Source organism: Diabrotica virgifera, chromosome 4 (assembly GCF_917563875.1).
Source record: "Diabrotica virgifera virgifera chromosome 4, PGI_DIABVI_V3a".
Classification (NCBI taxonomy): Eukaryota; Metazoa; Arthropoda; class Insecta; order Coleoptera; family Chrysomelidae; genus Diabrotica; species Diabrotica virgifera.
In genome coordinates, this window is record NC_065446.1 from 1754034 (window position 1) to 1773887 (window position 19854).

Consider the following 19854-nt stretch of genomic DNA (forward strand, 5'->3'; position numbering starts at 1 on the left):
GCCATATCGGATAATTTTTGACATGTCATTTGAACATCCAATCAGAACAAAGTTATAATGCGCATGCGCCGGGCTGATAGGTTTTAACATATAAAAAAATCACCCTCTATCGCCGGTAAAGAAGTATAACTTCAAAAAAACAAGAATGGGTGTATACTTGTATAAAAATTAAAATTAAACATCTGTGTATAAAATCTGACGTTTTTTAGATTTTCTACGATTTGTCAAGACAAAAGCAATTGCGAGGAGGCTCGAGTTCATAAAAAATGACGTATTAACGTTATTTTTAATTTTTGGTATAATTTGAAATATTAAAATTAGTTTAATATTTAAATAAAAATACAATTAAAATCTTTAAAATATATTTGTTTCATTGAAATTAAAATAATAGAAGTATAACTTCTTACGTGCGTACAAAGTACACACTCTTTTTTATACGTTTTTTTACATAATACTTAAATATGTACAGTTACAATTAGGAATCACTGACCTAGTATTTTCAATTGTTTTAATGCTTTAAATTTTTGATAACCTGGAACTGGTCTATTAGAACATCTTATCCTAAATAAAGATTTGTCAATGATCGCACTATTGCATCTATCAAACATTATTGCTGATTTTTCCTCAACTGACTACATTTCATTAACTCTCAGCGGACAATGAAGGTCAGGACTTTCCCATATGAAGGTACAACATAAACTTGGTAATTTTTTATTGATAAAATTTAAACCCTATATACCTGTCCTACTAATAAAAATATAATTGCTCTGCAAATTTTGAAAAAAAAAACCGGTACACGATACTTGAAATACATCGCTAATGGTCCTCACTGGCCTCACCCGACTGAACATAGAAAATTACCTCTGTAGTTCTTCTTCTTCTTCTTCTTTTTCTTTTATATAGGCAGTACTGCTTGTTTTCTTCAACGGTGCTTTGATTCTGTCCATAAATTGTCATTCTCTCACACCTCTGTAGTTCCTCTAAATTATTCAAGACGCTACATCAACGAGCCATCAAGACGGAAAACGCGTTCCAAATTGCAACTTTAATTTTGGATTTTTTGTTGAGTTATTTGGCACACATATACATATATTATTAAAGAATGGCGGTACAAAGCCCAATTTGAGAAATATTTTAGTATGTGGAAATCACTTTATAATTAAATTAAATATTACAAAAACGAGTCTGTACCGCCATTAAGAAGAACAAAGAAATACCCTTTCTTTAGATAAATTTTTTATCCCATGCCTAGATTTTGTGTGTAGAATATCAATGTGGGTTCAGAAAAGGCAGAAGTACTGTGGATCAGGTCTTCACACTACGAGAAATACAGGATGAAAGTTACGAATATTATAAAGACACCATGGTTCTTTTCATTGACTTTAAACAGGCTTTCGATCAAGTAAAAAGAAGCGAATTATTCACAGCATTGCAAGACGTGGACGTTTGTCCAAAGCTTATTAGAATTATAAAATAAACTCTCCAAAGAACAATGGATAAAGTCAAGATAAACAATACTATAACAGAAAGCTTTGAGGTCAAACAAGGAGTGCGACAGGGTGATCCATTATCGTCTATAATGTTTAGCATATTACTAATAGCAAAGGTTATACAGGAAGCAAACATTTATAGAACAGGTCTGATCTACCACAAAAAAAATCAGTGCTTGGCATTCGCAGATGATTTGGTAATCTTGGCTAGGAGCAAAATAGAACTTTTAGAAACAGTCATGAAACTCGAGGAGAGGGCAGCAACCAAAGGATTGTATATAAATGAAGCAAAAACAAAGTATATGGAATGGACAAATAAGCAATTCGTTCGGGGGCAATACATAACAATGACAACAGCGAAGGGAATACAATATAAATTCGAAGAAGTTTAAAGATTTGAGTACTTAGGAACTGTCTTCACAAAAGATCCTAACTGTGAAGAAGAAATGCAAAAAAGAATTATGTCGGGCAACCGCGCTATATTTGCTCTTAATGGGTTGTTAAGAAGTAAAAATATATCACGAAGAGCAAAACTAAGAACTTACAAGACCGTAATAAGGCCGATAGTAACGTATGGGTACTGAAACATGGGTCACAACAAAAACACACCAAGAATTGTTATTAGTTTGGGAGAGGAAAATACTGCGCAAAATCTTCGGTGGGAAAAACTTAAATGGACAATGGGTAAGAAGGAATGATAATAAGGAACTAACTGAGCTCTATCAAGATCCTAACATATTAGCAGTAATTAAGGTGCAAAGACTTAGATGGTTGGGCCATGTGCAGAGGATAGTGCATTGGCAGGGAAAATCCGAAGAGCAAGACCGAGGTCACGATGGAGTAATGGAGTTAGGGAAGATATAAGAAGACTTAACGTAAGGAACTGGGAAAGAAAAGCGACTAACAAAAGGGAGTGGAAAAGAATAGTACATCAAGCCATGGGCCTACTAGGCTCGTAGGGCTGACATATTATTATTATTATTATGTATTAGATTTTGTGTCACATTGGAACTACTAAAATCGATTATCCATAACAAGAATTAGATAACAAAATCCTGGAAAGGGTGGAACACTTTAGATATCTGGGTAGCTGGATTGACTGCAGGGTTGAAAGCGATGAAGAAATTTCGACCAGAATAGAACTTGCATGAAAAAGCTTTATTAGCTGGCTTCTGGCTTTCTGTATTGTGCAGTAGAAGTCTGTCATTGACCACACGTAGATTGTTAAAACTTCACTCATTTCGGCCTTTGTTACAGACTTTATGTAAACAGACATTTAAGCGGAAGGACGCCTACTTTCAAATATTTTTTGTAAATATTTAAATATTTTATGTAAATATTTTCTGTTTATTGACTGAAAGGCAACTTATGTTTTATTTATATTCAGAGGCAAGGCATAATCTGCAGACAGCACTGGTATCACCGTCGTCAGTACAGATGCTTGCCCGCCTCTGAATCAACACAAAACCAAATTGCCTAGTACACTTTGGAAGACCAAAAATAAGCATTTTTTCAAGATTTTTTTTCTCAGAACCTTTATCAAAAATGAACATAAAACTTTTTTCATATTAATGTCTAACTCTTAGAGAATACAAAAAATTTATATTTTTTCATTTATACACGAACACTAATATTGTAGAGGGCGCCCGACGCCGACGCCTCGAAAAAAAGTAGTTCCGATGGCGGACAGTTAATCTCAGGATTGGGATCTCTGAAACAGAAAAATCGTACGGAATTTGAAAAAGGAAGCTTTCTTACGTGACAATTTACCACCGTTAGTGAAAAATTCCGCAAGAAAAAAAGATTTTACGAAAATTTGAAAAAAGCCCGTTTTTATTCAGTTTTTCATGGTTCAAAAATAGTTATTTTTTATTTTTTGGTCAAATTGTGGTAAACTGTCACGTAGGAAACCTTCCTCTTTCAAATGCAGAACGATTTTTTTATTTCAGATATCCCAATCCTGAGATTAACTGTCCGCCATCATTTTTCGAGGTCTCGACTTTGCGCCCTCTACAACATTAGTGTACGTGCATAAATGAAAAAAGATATATTTTTTTGTATTCTCTAAGAGTTAGGTATTAATATGTAAAAAGTTTTATGTTCATTTTTAATAAAGGTTCTGAGAAAAAAATTCTTGAAAAAAAATGAATATTTTTGGTCTTCTAAAGTGTACTAGTACCTTAAGGGAAATTTCAAAGATAGATTAAAATCCCCTTTGAGGACGCTGCAACGATATCTATTAAAAAAATGAATGCGTGTGTACTTTGTACGCACAAAAGAAGATATTCTTTTATTATATAAGTAATTAAAACGAAGTAAATATACTTAACAGGTTATTTGTATTTTATTTAAAAATTAAACTAACTTTCTTATCTACCACTTTCAAAAATTTTTTATTAAAAGAACCAAAAATAAAAAAAAATATGAATCGTCCAGGATTCGAACCCGCGTCCTTCCAATCTCGGAGCTAACGCCCTACCAACTACTACAACAGCGAGGTTCTTGTAATTGACATGTAAGTTTCGGATATAATTACACAACACGGCGACAAGTAGTGTAAAATGTTATGCCTACATATTTTATTATTTTACTACAGAGAAACACAAATCCAAAAATACAAGAATTATAATAAATAATACATTTACTAAAAACATTAAGGTGAAACAGTAGCGATCAACAGGTAGCTAAAACACGTTCCAAGATTGCGGCTGTAATTTTGAATATTTTTTCGAGATATTTGGCACACATATTCGTAATATAATAAAGAATGGCGGTACAGAGCCCAATTTGAAAAATATATTAATATGTGGAAATTACTCTGTAATTAAATACAATATTAAAAAAACGAGCCTGTACCGCCATTAAGAAGAACAAAAAAATACAGTTTTTTCAAATAAACTTTTTTATCCGATGCCTAGATTTTGTGTCATTTTGGAACTACTAATGAAATAAAAAATTTTAGTAGTTCCAAAATGACACAAAATCTAGGCATCGGATAAAAAAGTTTATTTGAAGAAAGTGTATTTTTTTGTTCTTCTTAATGGCGGTACAGGCTCGTTTTTTTAATATTGTATTTAATTACAGAGTAATTTCCACATATTAATATATTTTTCAAATTGGGCTCTGTACCGCCATTATTTATTATATTATGAATACGTGTGCCAAATATCTCGAAAAAATATTCAAAATTACAGCCGCAATCTTGGAACGCGTTTTTGCTACCTGTTGATCGCTACTGTTTCCTCTTAATATATTCTTTTAATGACTTATTTGCACGGTTACAGATACATACATACATCTTGAAAGATTAGCAATGAACCACATGCTGTCTGTGTGCGCAGGCGCGCAGATTTATGTACAATTTTACCCTCAATCGAATCGCCGCTAAAGAAGAATATCTTCAAAAATGAAAAATAGGAAGGTAGACCAGGGCGCATCTGTAAAAATATTAGTACATTTGGACGTTGAGAGGTGACTCAAATTTTTTTGCAGAAATTGCTTGAAAATAAATCAAATAATAATATTTGAGTTATCCTATCTCTCAAAAATGTCCGGAACATTGTTTAAATAATCAAAATGTCAAAAAATTAAGGAAAAATTCGATTTCTTTCTTCGGTTTTTAATTATAACTTTAAAAGTGTTCATTTCCGAGAAAAGTTGTACTGACATAAAAGTTGCGTTATTAAATTTCCTACAATATAGAATTGGTTAAAGATTTAAAAAATAGTCACTCTTGATGCAAAATAGCAATAATTTCGAAAAAACTATACAAAAACAAGTATTCGCATTTTACGTTTTTCAACCATTTATGCTACACTTAGAACCTTCATATTTCACTAAGAAAAACTTTATGATACAGTTAAACAATATTGTTAATTTTATTTTGATCGGTTTAATAGATTTTGCAAAATAAATTTTGCAATCCAGCTTTCGCAAAAAAAATTCATTTTTTCAAAATGTTACAGGACTGAAAATAAAGCAGATAGCAAATTGAATTTTTTTTGACGTATAGAAGTGTACTGTACCTTTCATTTGCAATTTTGCAAAATTAAAATTGGTTAACACCACGGCGTCAGGAATTTTTTTAATAAACATTAATTATTGGTGCTACGCGCAGGACAGCGGATAGTTTGCTCTAATTGGGCATTCCAATGACCTTTGACAATGATTGATACATTTTAATTTTTATTACATTTCGATATAAATAAATAAATTTGTTTATTGCAAAATAAAAACGCATACTCTATCCTTTGAAATAATCTATCCATAATAATAATATTAGCAAAAACTTTCTTTGTTCATATATTTTAATTTAGAGAGTAAAAGTTTATCATTTTTAAACATATGCAATTGTTTAAACAATATTTCACAAACAATAACAAATTAGTTTGATTTTTGTGGACTTAAAATATTAAAATACAACAAAATATAGAGTAAGAAAATAATATATTAGATAAAGATTGGAAGAAATTTTGGTGGAAATCAACTTGTGTGATCGAACACCGCTGTCCTGCGCGTAGCACCAAAAATTAATGTTTATTTAAAAAATTTCCTGACGCCGCACAGTGGTCCAAAATCCCGAAAAGCTGGCCAAAAGTCAAAAAAAAAATTCAACGTTTCGAGAATATTATTACATTTTCTAAAAGAGAATTAAATTCCCTATTCAGTGTTGGCAACCCTAGAGCTATATCTCATATATCTGAATTTCCAGTTCAGTTCAAAGTTGACCTTCGTACGGAACAGAAGCGCAGTTAAGAATAATGAATATTTTTAATGAATATTATACGCACAGTCTTGTGCGTGTATCTCGAAAACGAAGTGCGCAAATTCAATTCTGCAAAATGGAGGATATTCGTGGAGCCATTCTTAATAAAAGCCGATAATATAAAAATATTTGTATATGTGTTACATTTAGTAGATTTTAAGTTGAAGTTAAGTAATAAGAAAGTATATATTTTCAAAAAATTAAATTTTCAGCTAGCCAAATAGTTATATATTCCATCGAATTCCAAGATGTTACTACAATCTTCTTGTTGCTTATATTTCTCTCTTTAAGATTAAAAAAAAATTAGCTGCCACTATTTGCCCCTTTGGTTTTGCGAGAATTTTTTGTTCAGGCGCTCTGAGCTACGAGTTTCAATATGAATCATTAACAACGCAGAATAAACAGATCATGCCGCAGCATGCAGGTAGTTGTTGTAACTGTAGATCTTTAGTTATTTCAGGATTGTAGGGTAAAATCGTAGATAAAAGGGTCAGGTACAGTATTGTTGGAAAATAAAGTAAAAATTAGTTGTGACTTTTATATGATTAAAAATCGAATTTAACGTTGGAATAAAAAATTGGCGGATTGCATCCGCCATTTTGTTTTTTGAAATTTCGATTTCGGATTCGTAATCAGCAACCTCAAAAACCCCCCAAATATCAAATTTCGACGGTATTACATATATTTAAAATACATAAACCCGCCATCTTACATCCGCCATTTTGTTTTTTGCAATTTAGACTTCGGATTCGTAATTAGCGAGCTCAAAAACCCCTGGATGCCTAATTTCATGCAAATCAAAAAACGCTTTCATATTTTGGCCATCTTTTCGGGGTTTTGGACCACTGTGCGCCGTGGCAATTAATCGATTTTAATTTTGCAAATTGTAAATGAAAGTTACAGTACACTTCTATAAGCAAAGAAAAATTTCAACTTGCTATCTGCTTTATTTTCAGTCCTGTAACATTTTGAAAAAATGAATTTTTTTTGCGAAAGCTGGATTGCAAAATTTATTTTGCAAAATCTATTGAACTGATCTTAATGAAATTTACAGTATTGTTTTACTGTATCATAAAGTTTTTCTGGGTGAAATATAAAGGTCCTAAGTGTAGCATAAATGGTTGAAAAACGTAAAATGCGAATACTTGTTTTTGTATGTTTTTTTCGCAATTATTGCTATTTTGCAACTAGGGCGACTATTTTTAAAATTTTTAACCAATTCTGTGTTATAGGAAATTTAATTATGCATTTTTTTTTTAAGTACATACAACTTTTCTCCGAAATGAATACTTTTAAAGTTATAATCAAAAAACGAAGAAAAAAATCGAATTTTTCCTTAATTTTTTGACATTTTGATTATTTAAACAATGTTCCGGACCTTTGTGAGAGGGAGGATAACTCAAATATTATTATTTGATTTATTTTCAAGCAATTTCTGCAAAAAAATTTGAGTCACCTCTCAACGTCCATCTCAAAACAGATGCGCCCTAGACTAAGGTCTCTGATACAGAATACATTATTAAAAATAATAATATACACTAATTTAAATCTAGAAACCTTCCTTATTAGAACCATTTTTCCTCAATGGGGATTTCAATCTATCTTTGAAATTTTCCTTAAAAAGGCAATTTGGTTTTGTTGGTTCAGAGGCGGACAAGCACCTGTACTGACGACGGTGATACCAGAAACAGCGCTGTCTGCAGATTATGCCTTGCCTCTGAATCGAAATTAAACATAAATTGCCATTCTCGTCTATCTGTACTCAGATTATGAGTACTAAGAACCATTTCTTGTACCTTTTCCTATATGAAGGAAAACGAAATGTGATTGAATATTGTAGCATCCTTTCCGTTTTCTGTTTAGTTCAAACAAATTAATTTCTTTCACACCAGTGTTCTATTAAGCAAGTTGAGTTATCAAAGTGCCTATCATATTATACTGTATATGCCATATGCCGTAGTATGTAAATTTTCATAGGACTTATGGATTATAAAAATAAAGAGATTGCTTCAATAATGATCATAAAATTGGATAAAAGATGGCCCTCTTCTTTAATTTTCCGAACGTTGAAAATAAACAAAATACAGCGCTGAAATTAGAATTTTGGTTCCATGTGGATAATTAATTATTCGCTCGTTTCGATTGTACTTACAGATAATATGGAGCACGACCCATCCCTATTGCTTAATTTGTCAGTCGCTTTATTTCTCTTTGAAGGGTGTATACACGCTTTGACGCCAACATATAATTTTAAAGCCCAAAACGCTTTGTACCTTAAACCCCTTTCATCCTATCCAAATGCTATTTAGATTCTAATTTGAGTATTTGCAAAACTTTAGATGTCGACTTGTCACAAATCATTCCACATGAGTGTATTATTTCCTCGACATATATTAATATTTCCATAAGTAGATTCGTGAAACTGCCACTGACTTTCGTAAATAAGCCAACATACGGGACTTCCGAAACGTTTTTTTCTTCACTAAGACACCTTTAACCAATCATAAGCCAACGTACTATCATTTACAGATCAATGGAAATTTCATTTTTTGTTTCAACCCTTAAAATTTCTTTGAATTTAAAGAAAAATTGTCCATAGATAAAAATAAAAAAAATCCATTTTTATTCAGTTGCAATGCGAAGGCAAAACAATCTTATTTAGCAGGCCCTACGTTCTCTCCGATGAGACTACAACAAGAGTCGAAAATCGTCGATTCAGAGGGCTGGACTGCGCTCCGTATTCTAATTGAAAAATAAGATTGTTTTGCCTTCGCATTGCAACTGAATAAAAATGGAATTTTTAATTTATTTCTATATTGGTCGTTACTTCTTTGAGTAGCTAGGTCCGTTTTCTATTGGAATTTACCAGCTGAACAGACGGGGTCGTGAATTGTAAGTTTTTGAATTCCCTCTTGTCTTCTTCGCTTCAGCATCCATCTGGCTTGCAATTTTTAGAAGCCATGGAGGTGTCACCAGGACCAATAAGTTTTCAATTTAAAAATCTTTTAGTAATATTTTAATATTTTTAATATTATTAATATTGCTAGTAGGATTGAAAACTACTTCAGCTTTCAATTGCCAGATGACGCTAGTCACCTAGTCCATTCACGTCAGTTGCGGTGTGGGGGATAAACTCTCGGTGTTGGTCAATTGGAGTATGGAGTAGCAGGCTTACGTTCTCTCCGATGAGACTCCAACAAGAGTCGAAAATTGTCAATTCAGAGGGCCGTATTCTAATTGAAAAATAAGATTGTTTTGCCTTTGCATTGCAACTGAATAAAAATCGAATTTTTATTTTATTTTTATATTGGTCGTTACTTCTTTGAGTAACTAGGTCCATTTTCTGTTGGAATTTACCAGCTGAACAGACGGGGTCGTAAATTATAAGTTTTTGAATTCCCTCTTGTCTTCTTCGCTTCAGCATCCATCTGGCTTGCAAATTTTATAAGCCTTGGAGGTGTTACCAAGAAAATGGACCAATAAGTTTTCAATTTAAAAATCTTTTAGTAATATTTTAATATTTTAAATATTATTAATATTGCTATTAGGATTAAAAACTACCTCATCTTTTTATCCATAGATATTTGAAAGTGTATTAAACTGCAATATAATGTTTGATTTATTTTATTTCCTACCTGACAAATGTGACTACCTAGGACCTACCTTGTTTACCATCTCTTGTTTGTGTATCTCTTGTTTACCGTAGATATGTATACAACTCTTTAGGAACCACTAGAGGAGAGACCACCTACAGAAGAAATGATGCTAGGAACAATTGTCGACGATACTGCAATCATAACTGACTGCTGACCCTATTTATGCCTTGCATCTCCTTCAGGTGTAACTAAATACAATACAATATTATTTTTTGGAAAGGAAAATTAAAGTCAACGAAGGAAAATCAAACCCAAAGAGGAACATGCCCTCCTGTAACTTTAAATAGTTGTCAATTACCTTCGACCAACGAGCTTAAATATCTTGGTATTCACTTGGGCAGAAGTCTCACATAGTAAAAACCTATTTGGATCAATAAAAAGCAACTAGGTCTCCAATTCAGAAATAAGTATTGGTTAGTGTGTCGTTCAGCAAGGTTATCCCTGGATAACAAATTGCGGCCCTATAAGGTAATACTTACGCCCATCTGGACATATGGGTTGGAACTATGGGTAACAGCCAGCCAGTCCAACATCGAAATCATTCAACGTTTCTAATCAAAAATCCTCCCAAACTATCATCAATGCACCGTGGTACAGAATTATTATTCATCATGACCTTAAAATAGATATGGTACAGGAAGTCATCAAAAAAGGTAGCAACGGTTACCTTACCAAGCTGGAAGATCATGAAAACCAGTTTGCACTTAACCTTCTAGACGATTCCCAGGAACAACGTAGATTAAAGAGATTCGCATTCGATTATGGAAGTAGATGTTTTCATTGGTTTGTATAATATTGATTGGTATGTTTCTTTTATACAGTAAGTGTAAGACGTCTTCGACTTGGATGTGATCGAAAGCCTTTGTCAGGTCTATAAAACATAGATATGCTGGTTTATTGTACTCGATGGCCTTTTCTGTGATTTGTCTTACCACAAATACGGCGTCTATGCAGGATCTTCCGGATCTGAGTCCTTGTTGTTCATATGATAAAGTTGTTAGTTTATTGATTTTGTTGGTTAGGACTTTTGTGGTTAGGTTAAGTGCGGTGTTTAGTAGATTTATGCCTCTATAATTGTTGGGGTCTCCTTTGTCTCCTTTCTTGAACATTGGTATCATTATGCTGTTTTTCTATGCGTCTGGTATCTCGCAGTGCAATATTAATTTTTGTATAAGTTTTGTTGTTTCCTTGTTTTCTTAATGTTTATTGAAAGTCCATATCTCTGAGTTACTTCTGTGATTCTACTCATTAAATCCAGGAGCGCTTCAGAATTGTCGGCGAATACGACCGTGTTGTCTGCGTATCTTATGTTATTAATACATTCTCCATTAATTAGAATTCCGGCTTCAACATCATATATTGCTTCTTGAAAGATTTCGTCAGAGTACATGTTGAACAGCAGTGGTGATAGTATACACCCTGTCGGACCCCACGTTTGATTTTGATATCGTCTGATTCTCCTGCCTCTGTCTGAATAGACGATGTTTGATTCCAGTAAATATTGCTTATGATTCTTACATCGCAGGTGTTTATTTCAATATTGGTTAATATCTCCATCACGCTTTATTGTAATCAATGAAGCATGCATTAATTGTTTATATGGGAAATAAGCCACAATTAAAATGAAAAAAAAATAATTTTATTAACGTTTCGACGCCCAAATCGGGTGCCGTTGTCAAAATACAAAATATTACTAAAATAAACTAAAGTGTTGTTGCTAAGCAAAAAAATTCTTCTAATAATTTATTTAATCTCACTCATTTATATTGGCAATTCAGACATATATTATACATTTTAAAGTAGAAGACTTTAAAATGATATTGCCAATATTTATGAGTTGCGTTCCTGGGACGACTTACTGAAAGATAGTTCATTCGATTACATGAAATTAACCCCAACTCAAGAATATCCGTCATAAAAAATTATAGCATGTGATATGTCTTTAAAAAGACAACCAAATGCAACGACAGTAAAATTCTCGCGTTAGAGACTTCATAGTAAATCACAAGGGAAAACCAGGAAAGACCTGTGATACTATCCCGACATCGTAAGTATTTGGTCTTACATTAATTTACTCTCAAAAAATAATACCAAATTCTGACTTGTAACATGTTTAAATTATAAATAATATTAATAAGACTAGATATATAAGTAATACTAAAATATAAAATATGTACTAGCTCGATATTATTGACTTACTAATCTTGGTATTTTCTTTCTATTGACTTCCTCTTTCAGTATGGGTAACCACATCCTACTGCATTCTACCGAGGAATTTGCGACACAATTGGTTTCATTTAGCATAATTAGAGCCGCTTCTTTGATTTTTCTCTTTTTACTATCTGATTCTTTCAGGACTATACTTGAATCTCTCCACTGAACTCTATGTTCATTATCCCATGCGTGTTGACATATTTGAGATCTCTCAAATTCTCTATTTTTAATATAAGATTGATGTTCATTTATTCTAACGTCTAATGGTCTTGATGTCTCACCTAAATAAAATTGTTCGCATTCACAAGGTATTTTATAAATGCAATTCTTTGTTCTTTCTTGATCATTGTTAGGTTTAGTTTTAGATAGAATAGATCTCAATGTGTTTGTTGTTTTGAATGTTGTTGATATGTTGAATTTATTTCTTATTGTTTTAAGTTTCTCGGATAGTCCTTTTATATATGGTATTGATATTTTCCTCGTATTATTTCTGGTGAATGTTGTAGGATCCCGTTCTAAGTTGTTCTGTTCCATTCGATCCAATCTTGACAATTCCTTATTTATAAACGATAAAGGATAATCATTTTTTAATAAAACAGATGTTAAGATTGGATCGAATGGAACAGAACAACTTAGAACGGGATCCTACAACATTCACCAGAAATAATACGAGGAAAATATCAATACCATATATAAAAGGACTATCCGAGAAACTTAAAACAATAGGAAATAAATTCAACATATCAACAACATTCAAAACAACAAACACATTGAGATCTATTCTATCTAAAACTAAACCTAACAATGATCAAGAAAGAACAAAGAATTGCATTTATAAAATACCTTGTGAATGCGAACAATTTTATTTAGGTGAGACATCAAGACCATTAGACGTTAGAATAAATGAACATCAATCTTATATTAAAAATAGAGAATTTGAGAGATCTCAAATATGTCAACACGCATGGGATAATGAACATAGAGTTCAGTGGAGAGATTCAAGTATAGTCCTGAAAGAATCAGATAGTAAAAAGAGAAAAATCAAAGAAGCGGCTCTAATTATGCTAAATGAAACCAATTGTGTCGCAAATTCCTCGGTAGAATGCAGTAGGATGTGGTTACCCATACTGAAAGAGGAAGTCAATAGAAAGAAAATACCAAGATTAGTAAGTCAATAATATCGAGCTAGTACATATTTTATATTTTAGTATTACTTATATATCTAGTCTTATTAATATTATTTATAATTTAAACATGTTACAAGTCAGAATTTGGTATTATTTTTTGAGAGTAAATTAATGTAAGACCAAATACTTACGATGTCGGGATAGTATCACAGGTCTTTCCTGGTTTTCCCTTGTGATTTACTATGAAGTCTCTAACGCGAGAATTTTACTGTCGTTGCATTTGGTTGTCTTTTTAAAGACATATCACATGCTATAATTTTTTATGACGGATATTCTTGAGTTGGGGTTAATTTCATGTAATCGAATGAACTATCTTTCAGTAAGTCGTCCCAGGAACGCAACTCATAAATATTGGCAATATCATTTTAAAGTCTTCTACTTTAAAATGTATAATATATGTCTGAATTGCCAATATAAATGAGTGAGATTAAATAAATTATTAGAAGAATTTTTTTGCTTAGCAACAACACTTTAGTTTATTTTAGTAATATTTTGTATTTTGACAACGGCACCCGATTTGGGCGTCGAAACGTTAATAAAATTATTTTTTTTTTTTTCATTTTAATTGTGGCTTATTTCCCATATAAACAATTAATCATAAAAATGCCACAAGGAAATAGCTTCAGAACAACATGAAGCATGCAAACATGTACAAAAATATCCACCTTAATCCACACAAAAACAAATTTCCAAAAGAAATTTTTAAATTCTATAAACTACTTATTACCCTAAAGATTGCTATTTTTTATAATTACTTAATTTTTACATAACATACCTGGAGCATCCCTGGAATCGTCTTCATAATTGAATTTCTTGGGGGATCGCGGAGATCTCGGAGACTTAATTGGTCTGAAATCCGCGTCGGCGAAGTCAAAAATTTTTTCAGTCTGGCTCGGGCTGCTAAGCGATACTTTCGGCGAATTAACACTCATTTTAGAAAATTTAGGGCTTCTCTGGTAGCTAGGAGATTTTTGTTCGGATATTGGAGATTTTGGTATATCTGGTGGAGGTTCTGGAAAAAACATTACTATTTAACAATTAAATAAAAATAGATGGTTTCGTTTTGATTCAATTCGAGTCTCTTGCCATCCCCTGACACGTGTTTCTAGATTTACACGTTATCAAAGATGCTTTGCAAGAAGAGTGAATTGAACCAAAACTGGTTGGTAAGTATATTTAAATATTCTGATAAAAAACATGCATCAACGTCATGAATGAAATTTTGTCTGAAAAGTGAATTACTGTTAATTTCATTGAAACTATTTGCGGGCATTTTTGACTGGGAACCAAATATCAATGTATTCTCCTATTGTTAAATTTATACAAAAGTGTGATTTTAATTAACTAACATATAGGCCTGGATCCCGCGTACCAAAAAAATGTATTAAGAGCAAGCTGAAAATTTGTTAATAGTATAAAGGTGTTTAGTCGGACAAACTTTGATGTATGGTAACAATGGAACAGGGGAAGTTTTAATTCTGGAACGTGATTTTAATTGTAGAGCGTGTCATTCTGACAAGTTTATTATTGTGAAAACTAGCAGGTTGTATTTTAAGTTTATTCAATAGCAAACTTTATACAGAGTGGGCCAAAGAAAACAGTCCACCTCTATATTTGACACTATTTATTAGATTTTAAGGAAATAACCGAAACAGAGCGATTTTTGATCTAAGAGGGACACATTTTTACGGTACATATATCTGTCATTTGTCAACCCCCTCCCTTCTACTTTTCCCACCCCTTATTTTTAAATAGGGAATAGGGGTCGTGTGCTGGCTCATTTGAAAGGTTATTCAATTCTCTATTTAGTAATGTTAACATTGACATAATTATTTATACAAGATGTCCAAGAAAAATTATTTTGAATTAAATTAATTGACACAAAAAGAAGAATGTATGTAATTTATTTAACTCAAAATACATTCTACTGCTGACAGAAAATATAAAAAAATGTTTATTTGATAAATAAACATTGTTTGTTGCTTAATTTCAATAATCAACCTACCAAGAGGCAAATGGGTGGCAGTTTGAACATTGAAATTAAGCGAAAAGCAAAGTTAATTTATCAAAAAACATTGTTTTCTATTTTGTGACAACAGTAGAATATATTTTTGAAATAAATAAATTACATACATTCTTCTTTTTGTGTCAATTAATTTAATTAAAAAATTGTTTTCTTGGGCACCCTGTATAAATAATTATGTTAATGTTTATATTACTGAATAGAGAATTGAATAACCTTTCAAATAAGCTAGCAGACGACCCCTATTCCTATTTAAAAATAAGGCGTGGGGGAAGTGGAAGGGAGGGGGTTGATAAATGACAGATTATGTATGGTCGAAGCGAAGATCGGTGGGATATGCGTATTTTATCAATGAAATTCGATATTTTTAAGACATTCTAGAAGCCGCTACAGATAAAATGTTTTACAAGTCATTAATCATTCAGAATTGGTCGACGGATATTAGTACAGTTAAAATAATTAAGACGATAACTGAAAGATAATAATTTAATGAGTGAAATTTAAAGTTTTTTCTACTTTAATGACAAAAAAAGCAAGCTCATTAGCAGAACCCAATTAAAAATTATTTTGCACATCATATTTAAAACATTATTTGGTTGAAAAATCTCAGTTTTGTTGGCAAAAAATATATTAATTTTTCTTGGCTAAATTACAGTTCTGTTTATCTTAAAAGGGATATGTTACTATCAACATTCACACAGTGTTGCCAAACTGAATTTTGTTATTTTGAGTGGAAATTTTCCCAACGATCTCAGAGGGTAAAATACCGTAAAAATGTGTCCCCTTAGATCAAAAATCGACCTGTTTCGTCATTGCCTTAAAATCCAATAAATACTGCCAAATGTCGAGGTGGACTGTTTTCTTTGGCCCACTCTGTATAATATAAAAAAAATGTTTGTCCGACAAATATGTTAAGCATTTTAATAAGTCCGACACGTAAAACATGTCAAATGACAGGAATTGTATTGGTGGTAAATAGCAGTCTGATTTTTGCATGATAGTTTAATAAAAGGGTAGCAGATCAATTGGAAGTTCTGTCCGACAAAATACATGGGACGTTTTCGTAGTCTGATGTTCGAAACCTATGACCTGTTCCACAATTAAAACTTCCCCTGTTTCAGTGTTCACGTACATCAAAGTTTGTCCGACTAGACACCGTTAAGCTGTTAACACGTTTTCAGCTTGCTATTAATAAACTTTTTTTTGGTACGCGAGATCCAGGCCTAATATAAACGTAGTGATTCTGCAGTGAAATCTTGTACTAAAATAAAACATAATTATAAACTTAAATTAACTCTACTCACCCCTTACGTTATAGTTAACAGTAGGACTACGCGGCGTACTGCAAGTAGCAGGAGAGGAATAAGATGATTTTGGCAACACTGGATTTTTCTTTGGTGCAGTCCGGGCTGAACTACTTCGCGAAAAGTTACCAACGCCATTATTGACTTTCATGTTTTCAGCTATTGCTTTTGTTTGTCTTGTAAAAGTCAAAGTTGCTGGTTTAGATGATATGGACGTTGATATGTTTCATGTCTGATTCAGTTCTTGGGAATATCTGTAACAAAATGTAGGATTATTGTAATTTTCTAAACAATTCAAAGTATTAAGACAGCTTATAAATTTGCATTATAAGGACTCTAAATGTTGCTAAAACAGTACAGGACTGTACAGAATTTTACAAAAAGGGTAAAATTTTTTTTAAGAAAATCATCAAAATGTTTTATTTATGGGAATTTTTTCACAAATAACTAGCTATTTGTCTTCTTCTTTTTATAGTTGTTGTAGATCTGTCGATCTGTTAATTCCGACGTTGAAGTATTTCTTGAGAGGTAGACTGCCAGCTATCTCTCCATGTTTTTGGTGGTCTCCCCGGTGGACGCTTGTCTGCTGGTTTTCCTTCTGGAGCAATTCTTGGTAGTATGTGTTCCTCCATTTTTTTACATGACTGAACTATTCTCTTCGTCTTTGCCTGCCCCATCTGACTACATCTTGCACGTTACATTGCTCCCTGATGATGTTGTTTCGTATTCTATCTCTTCTTGTCTTCCCTGCTATTGATATTAGTGTCTTCATTTAGGCTGTTCGTAGCATGCTTTTGGTTTTATTGGCGTCTTCTCTTGATTCAATGCCATAGGTCATAACAGGTCTGATGCAAGTTTTATAAATTCTAACTTTGCTGTTCATTCTCATATATGGGTTATTCCAGACCACATCTCTCAAATATCCGGACAAGACAGCGGCCTTGTTAATTTGTCCTCTTAGGTCTCTGGCTGGGTCATGATAACTTGATAACTCTACACCTAGATATTTCAACTGTTTTAGCTGTTCTATGGGTTTCCCCTCTACCACGAGCTTGCATCTAATTGGGTCTTTCGCAATGGTAATGCATTTTGTTTTCTGTGTGGATATGTTCATGTTGAGTCGTCGACATGCTTGATAGAATCGATAAAGTTGTTTTTGTAGGTCATCCTCATCCTCTGCAATCATGACTGCATCATTTGCATAGCACACTATACTGATTCTACTGTTGCCGAGTCTGTATTCTAGTTGTAGCGATTCCATATCTTCTATTATTTCATCCATTAGCATATTGAATAGAAATGGACTGAGGCTGTCTCCCTGCCTGATTCCTCTTGGTGTTGGTATGTTGGCCATAGCTATTTGTAAAAACGTCTTAATTGTGTAGTTTATTTAATTTAAGTAATCCTCTGAATCTTCTTCTTCCTTAGTTCTTCCTTTTTCAAGGGTCGCTATTCCAATGCAGGACTGGCTACATATCTTATCTTTATATCATTATATCTTTCCGGATTTAGCCCGCTTTCTCCGATTTTTCGATCAGAGATAAAGTCACAGGCTGGACTTAGATAATAACTTTTCCAAACCCAAAATTATGGTATTCCCCAAAAACCCCCATGAACTATTGGTTAAATTAATCATGTTATGTGATATGTCGCATGTCTCCGTAAGTTAAACTGTTTAGGCACTACTAGTTTAAAGCTCTTAGGGCAGTCTACCCTCTGTACTCTTCATTATTACTTTATACTCTTTACCACCGTCCCTTTCCAACACCGTCTCATACGTCACGATCCTTCGTTCCGTTGCGCCTCCACCACAAACAACGTCAAAAATAAGAAAATGAATCTTAGAATTTTTTCGAAATTTCCTGTGATCTGGAGAAAAATATGTCAAAATGATCCGTTTTTACGTTTAAATGCCCAGTTTTTCAGTATATCTAGGGAAAAATATTATTGTGACTGATAGAGCACATAGCCTGTTTGATTCCATCCAGAATTTTTTCTTCTTGTTCTTCTTCTTCATGTGCCATCACATCTAAGATGGTCAGCAACCTTCATGACAATTCGCACTTTCGATACCTCTGCTCTAAAGAAATCAGCAGAAGTTCAGTTAAACCATGCTTTCAAATTGTTTAACCAGGAGATGCGTCTTCTTCCACTACTCCTTTTACCCTGTATTCTTCTTTGTATTATTAATTGCAACAAGTTATAACGCTCGCCCTCATGACATGTCCCAGATAATGCAGTTTTCTAACTTTAATTGTATTTAAAACCTCTCTATCTTTTCCCATTCTTTTCAACGGCTCGACATTCGTGACCCCATCCACCCAACTTATTCTTAATATCCTTTTGTAGGCTCATAACTCGAATTTTTCTAATCTGTCCGAAATATATTTCTTAATGTCCAAGCCTCCAAACCATAAAATAATATGGAGAACACGTAGCATCTCAGAAGTCTTATCATTAAAGAAATTGTATTATCCCTGCTATAGAATACTTTTTACAGTTTGTTGAAAGCATTTCTTGCCTGTCCTGTTCTTGCTTTAAACTCTTCTGTGTATTCATTATTTTCATTAATTATTGTTCACAGATATTTATATATTTCAAATTTTTTAATTTGTTTCCATATATTGTTATGCTTTCTTGGCGGTGTTGCGCTTCTTCTATTACCAAAAATTGTGTCTTTTTTTGTTTAGAGACAGTCTGTTTTCTTCGCTGACTTCAACCATAGGTACTGATAAAATACCGAACGAACTGCTGAAATACGGCAGTCAGAAACTCACTAATTGTCTCACAACATTGTTTAACAAAATCTTAGACAGAGCAGAGATACCACAAGATTGGCACACCAGTATCACAATACCGATTTTTAAGAAAGGACAAAGATCATGTCCGGACAACTACAGAAGAATGACTCTCTTAAATACGACAATGCAGATATTCATGGGCATAATCAGGGATAAATTGGAATCACAGATAAAGAAGAGAGAAGAACAGCAAGGATTCAGAAAAGACAGGTCGACGACGGACGCAATATTTATCATGAAACAAGTGAAAGATAATTCAATAGAATATAACAAACCTGCATATATTTGCTTCGTAGACCTAACGAAAGCATTTGACAGAGTCAGACTTAGTGATATAATAAAGAAAATTAAGCAAAATAGAATACCAGCAAACATTGTTAAAGTCATAAAACAAATGAACCATAACAACACGAC

The 19854-nt window shown here is 32.8% G+C and overlaps 1 protein-coding gene across 1 annotated transcript in view; it reads right to left on the reverse strand.

Annotated features, from left to right (window-relative positions):
- LOC114324395 (uncharacterized) overlaps window positions 1-19854 on the reverse strand; it is a 437385-nt gene that overhangs the window by 291935 nt on the left and 125596 nt on the right. The window contains exons 2-3 of the mRNA XM_028272222.2: window positions 16640-16893; window positions 14088-14324 (exon numbers count right to left, since the gene is read on the reverse strand). Coding sequence (XP_028128023.1) covers window positions 14088-14324; window positions 16640-16790 — 388 coding nt within the window. The 5' untranslated portion in view covers window positions 16791-16893. The remainder of the gene's footprint in view (window positions 1-14087; window positions 14325-16639; window positions 16894-19854) is intronic.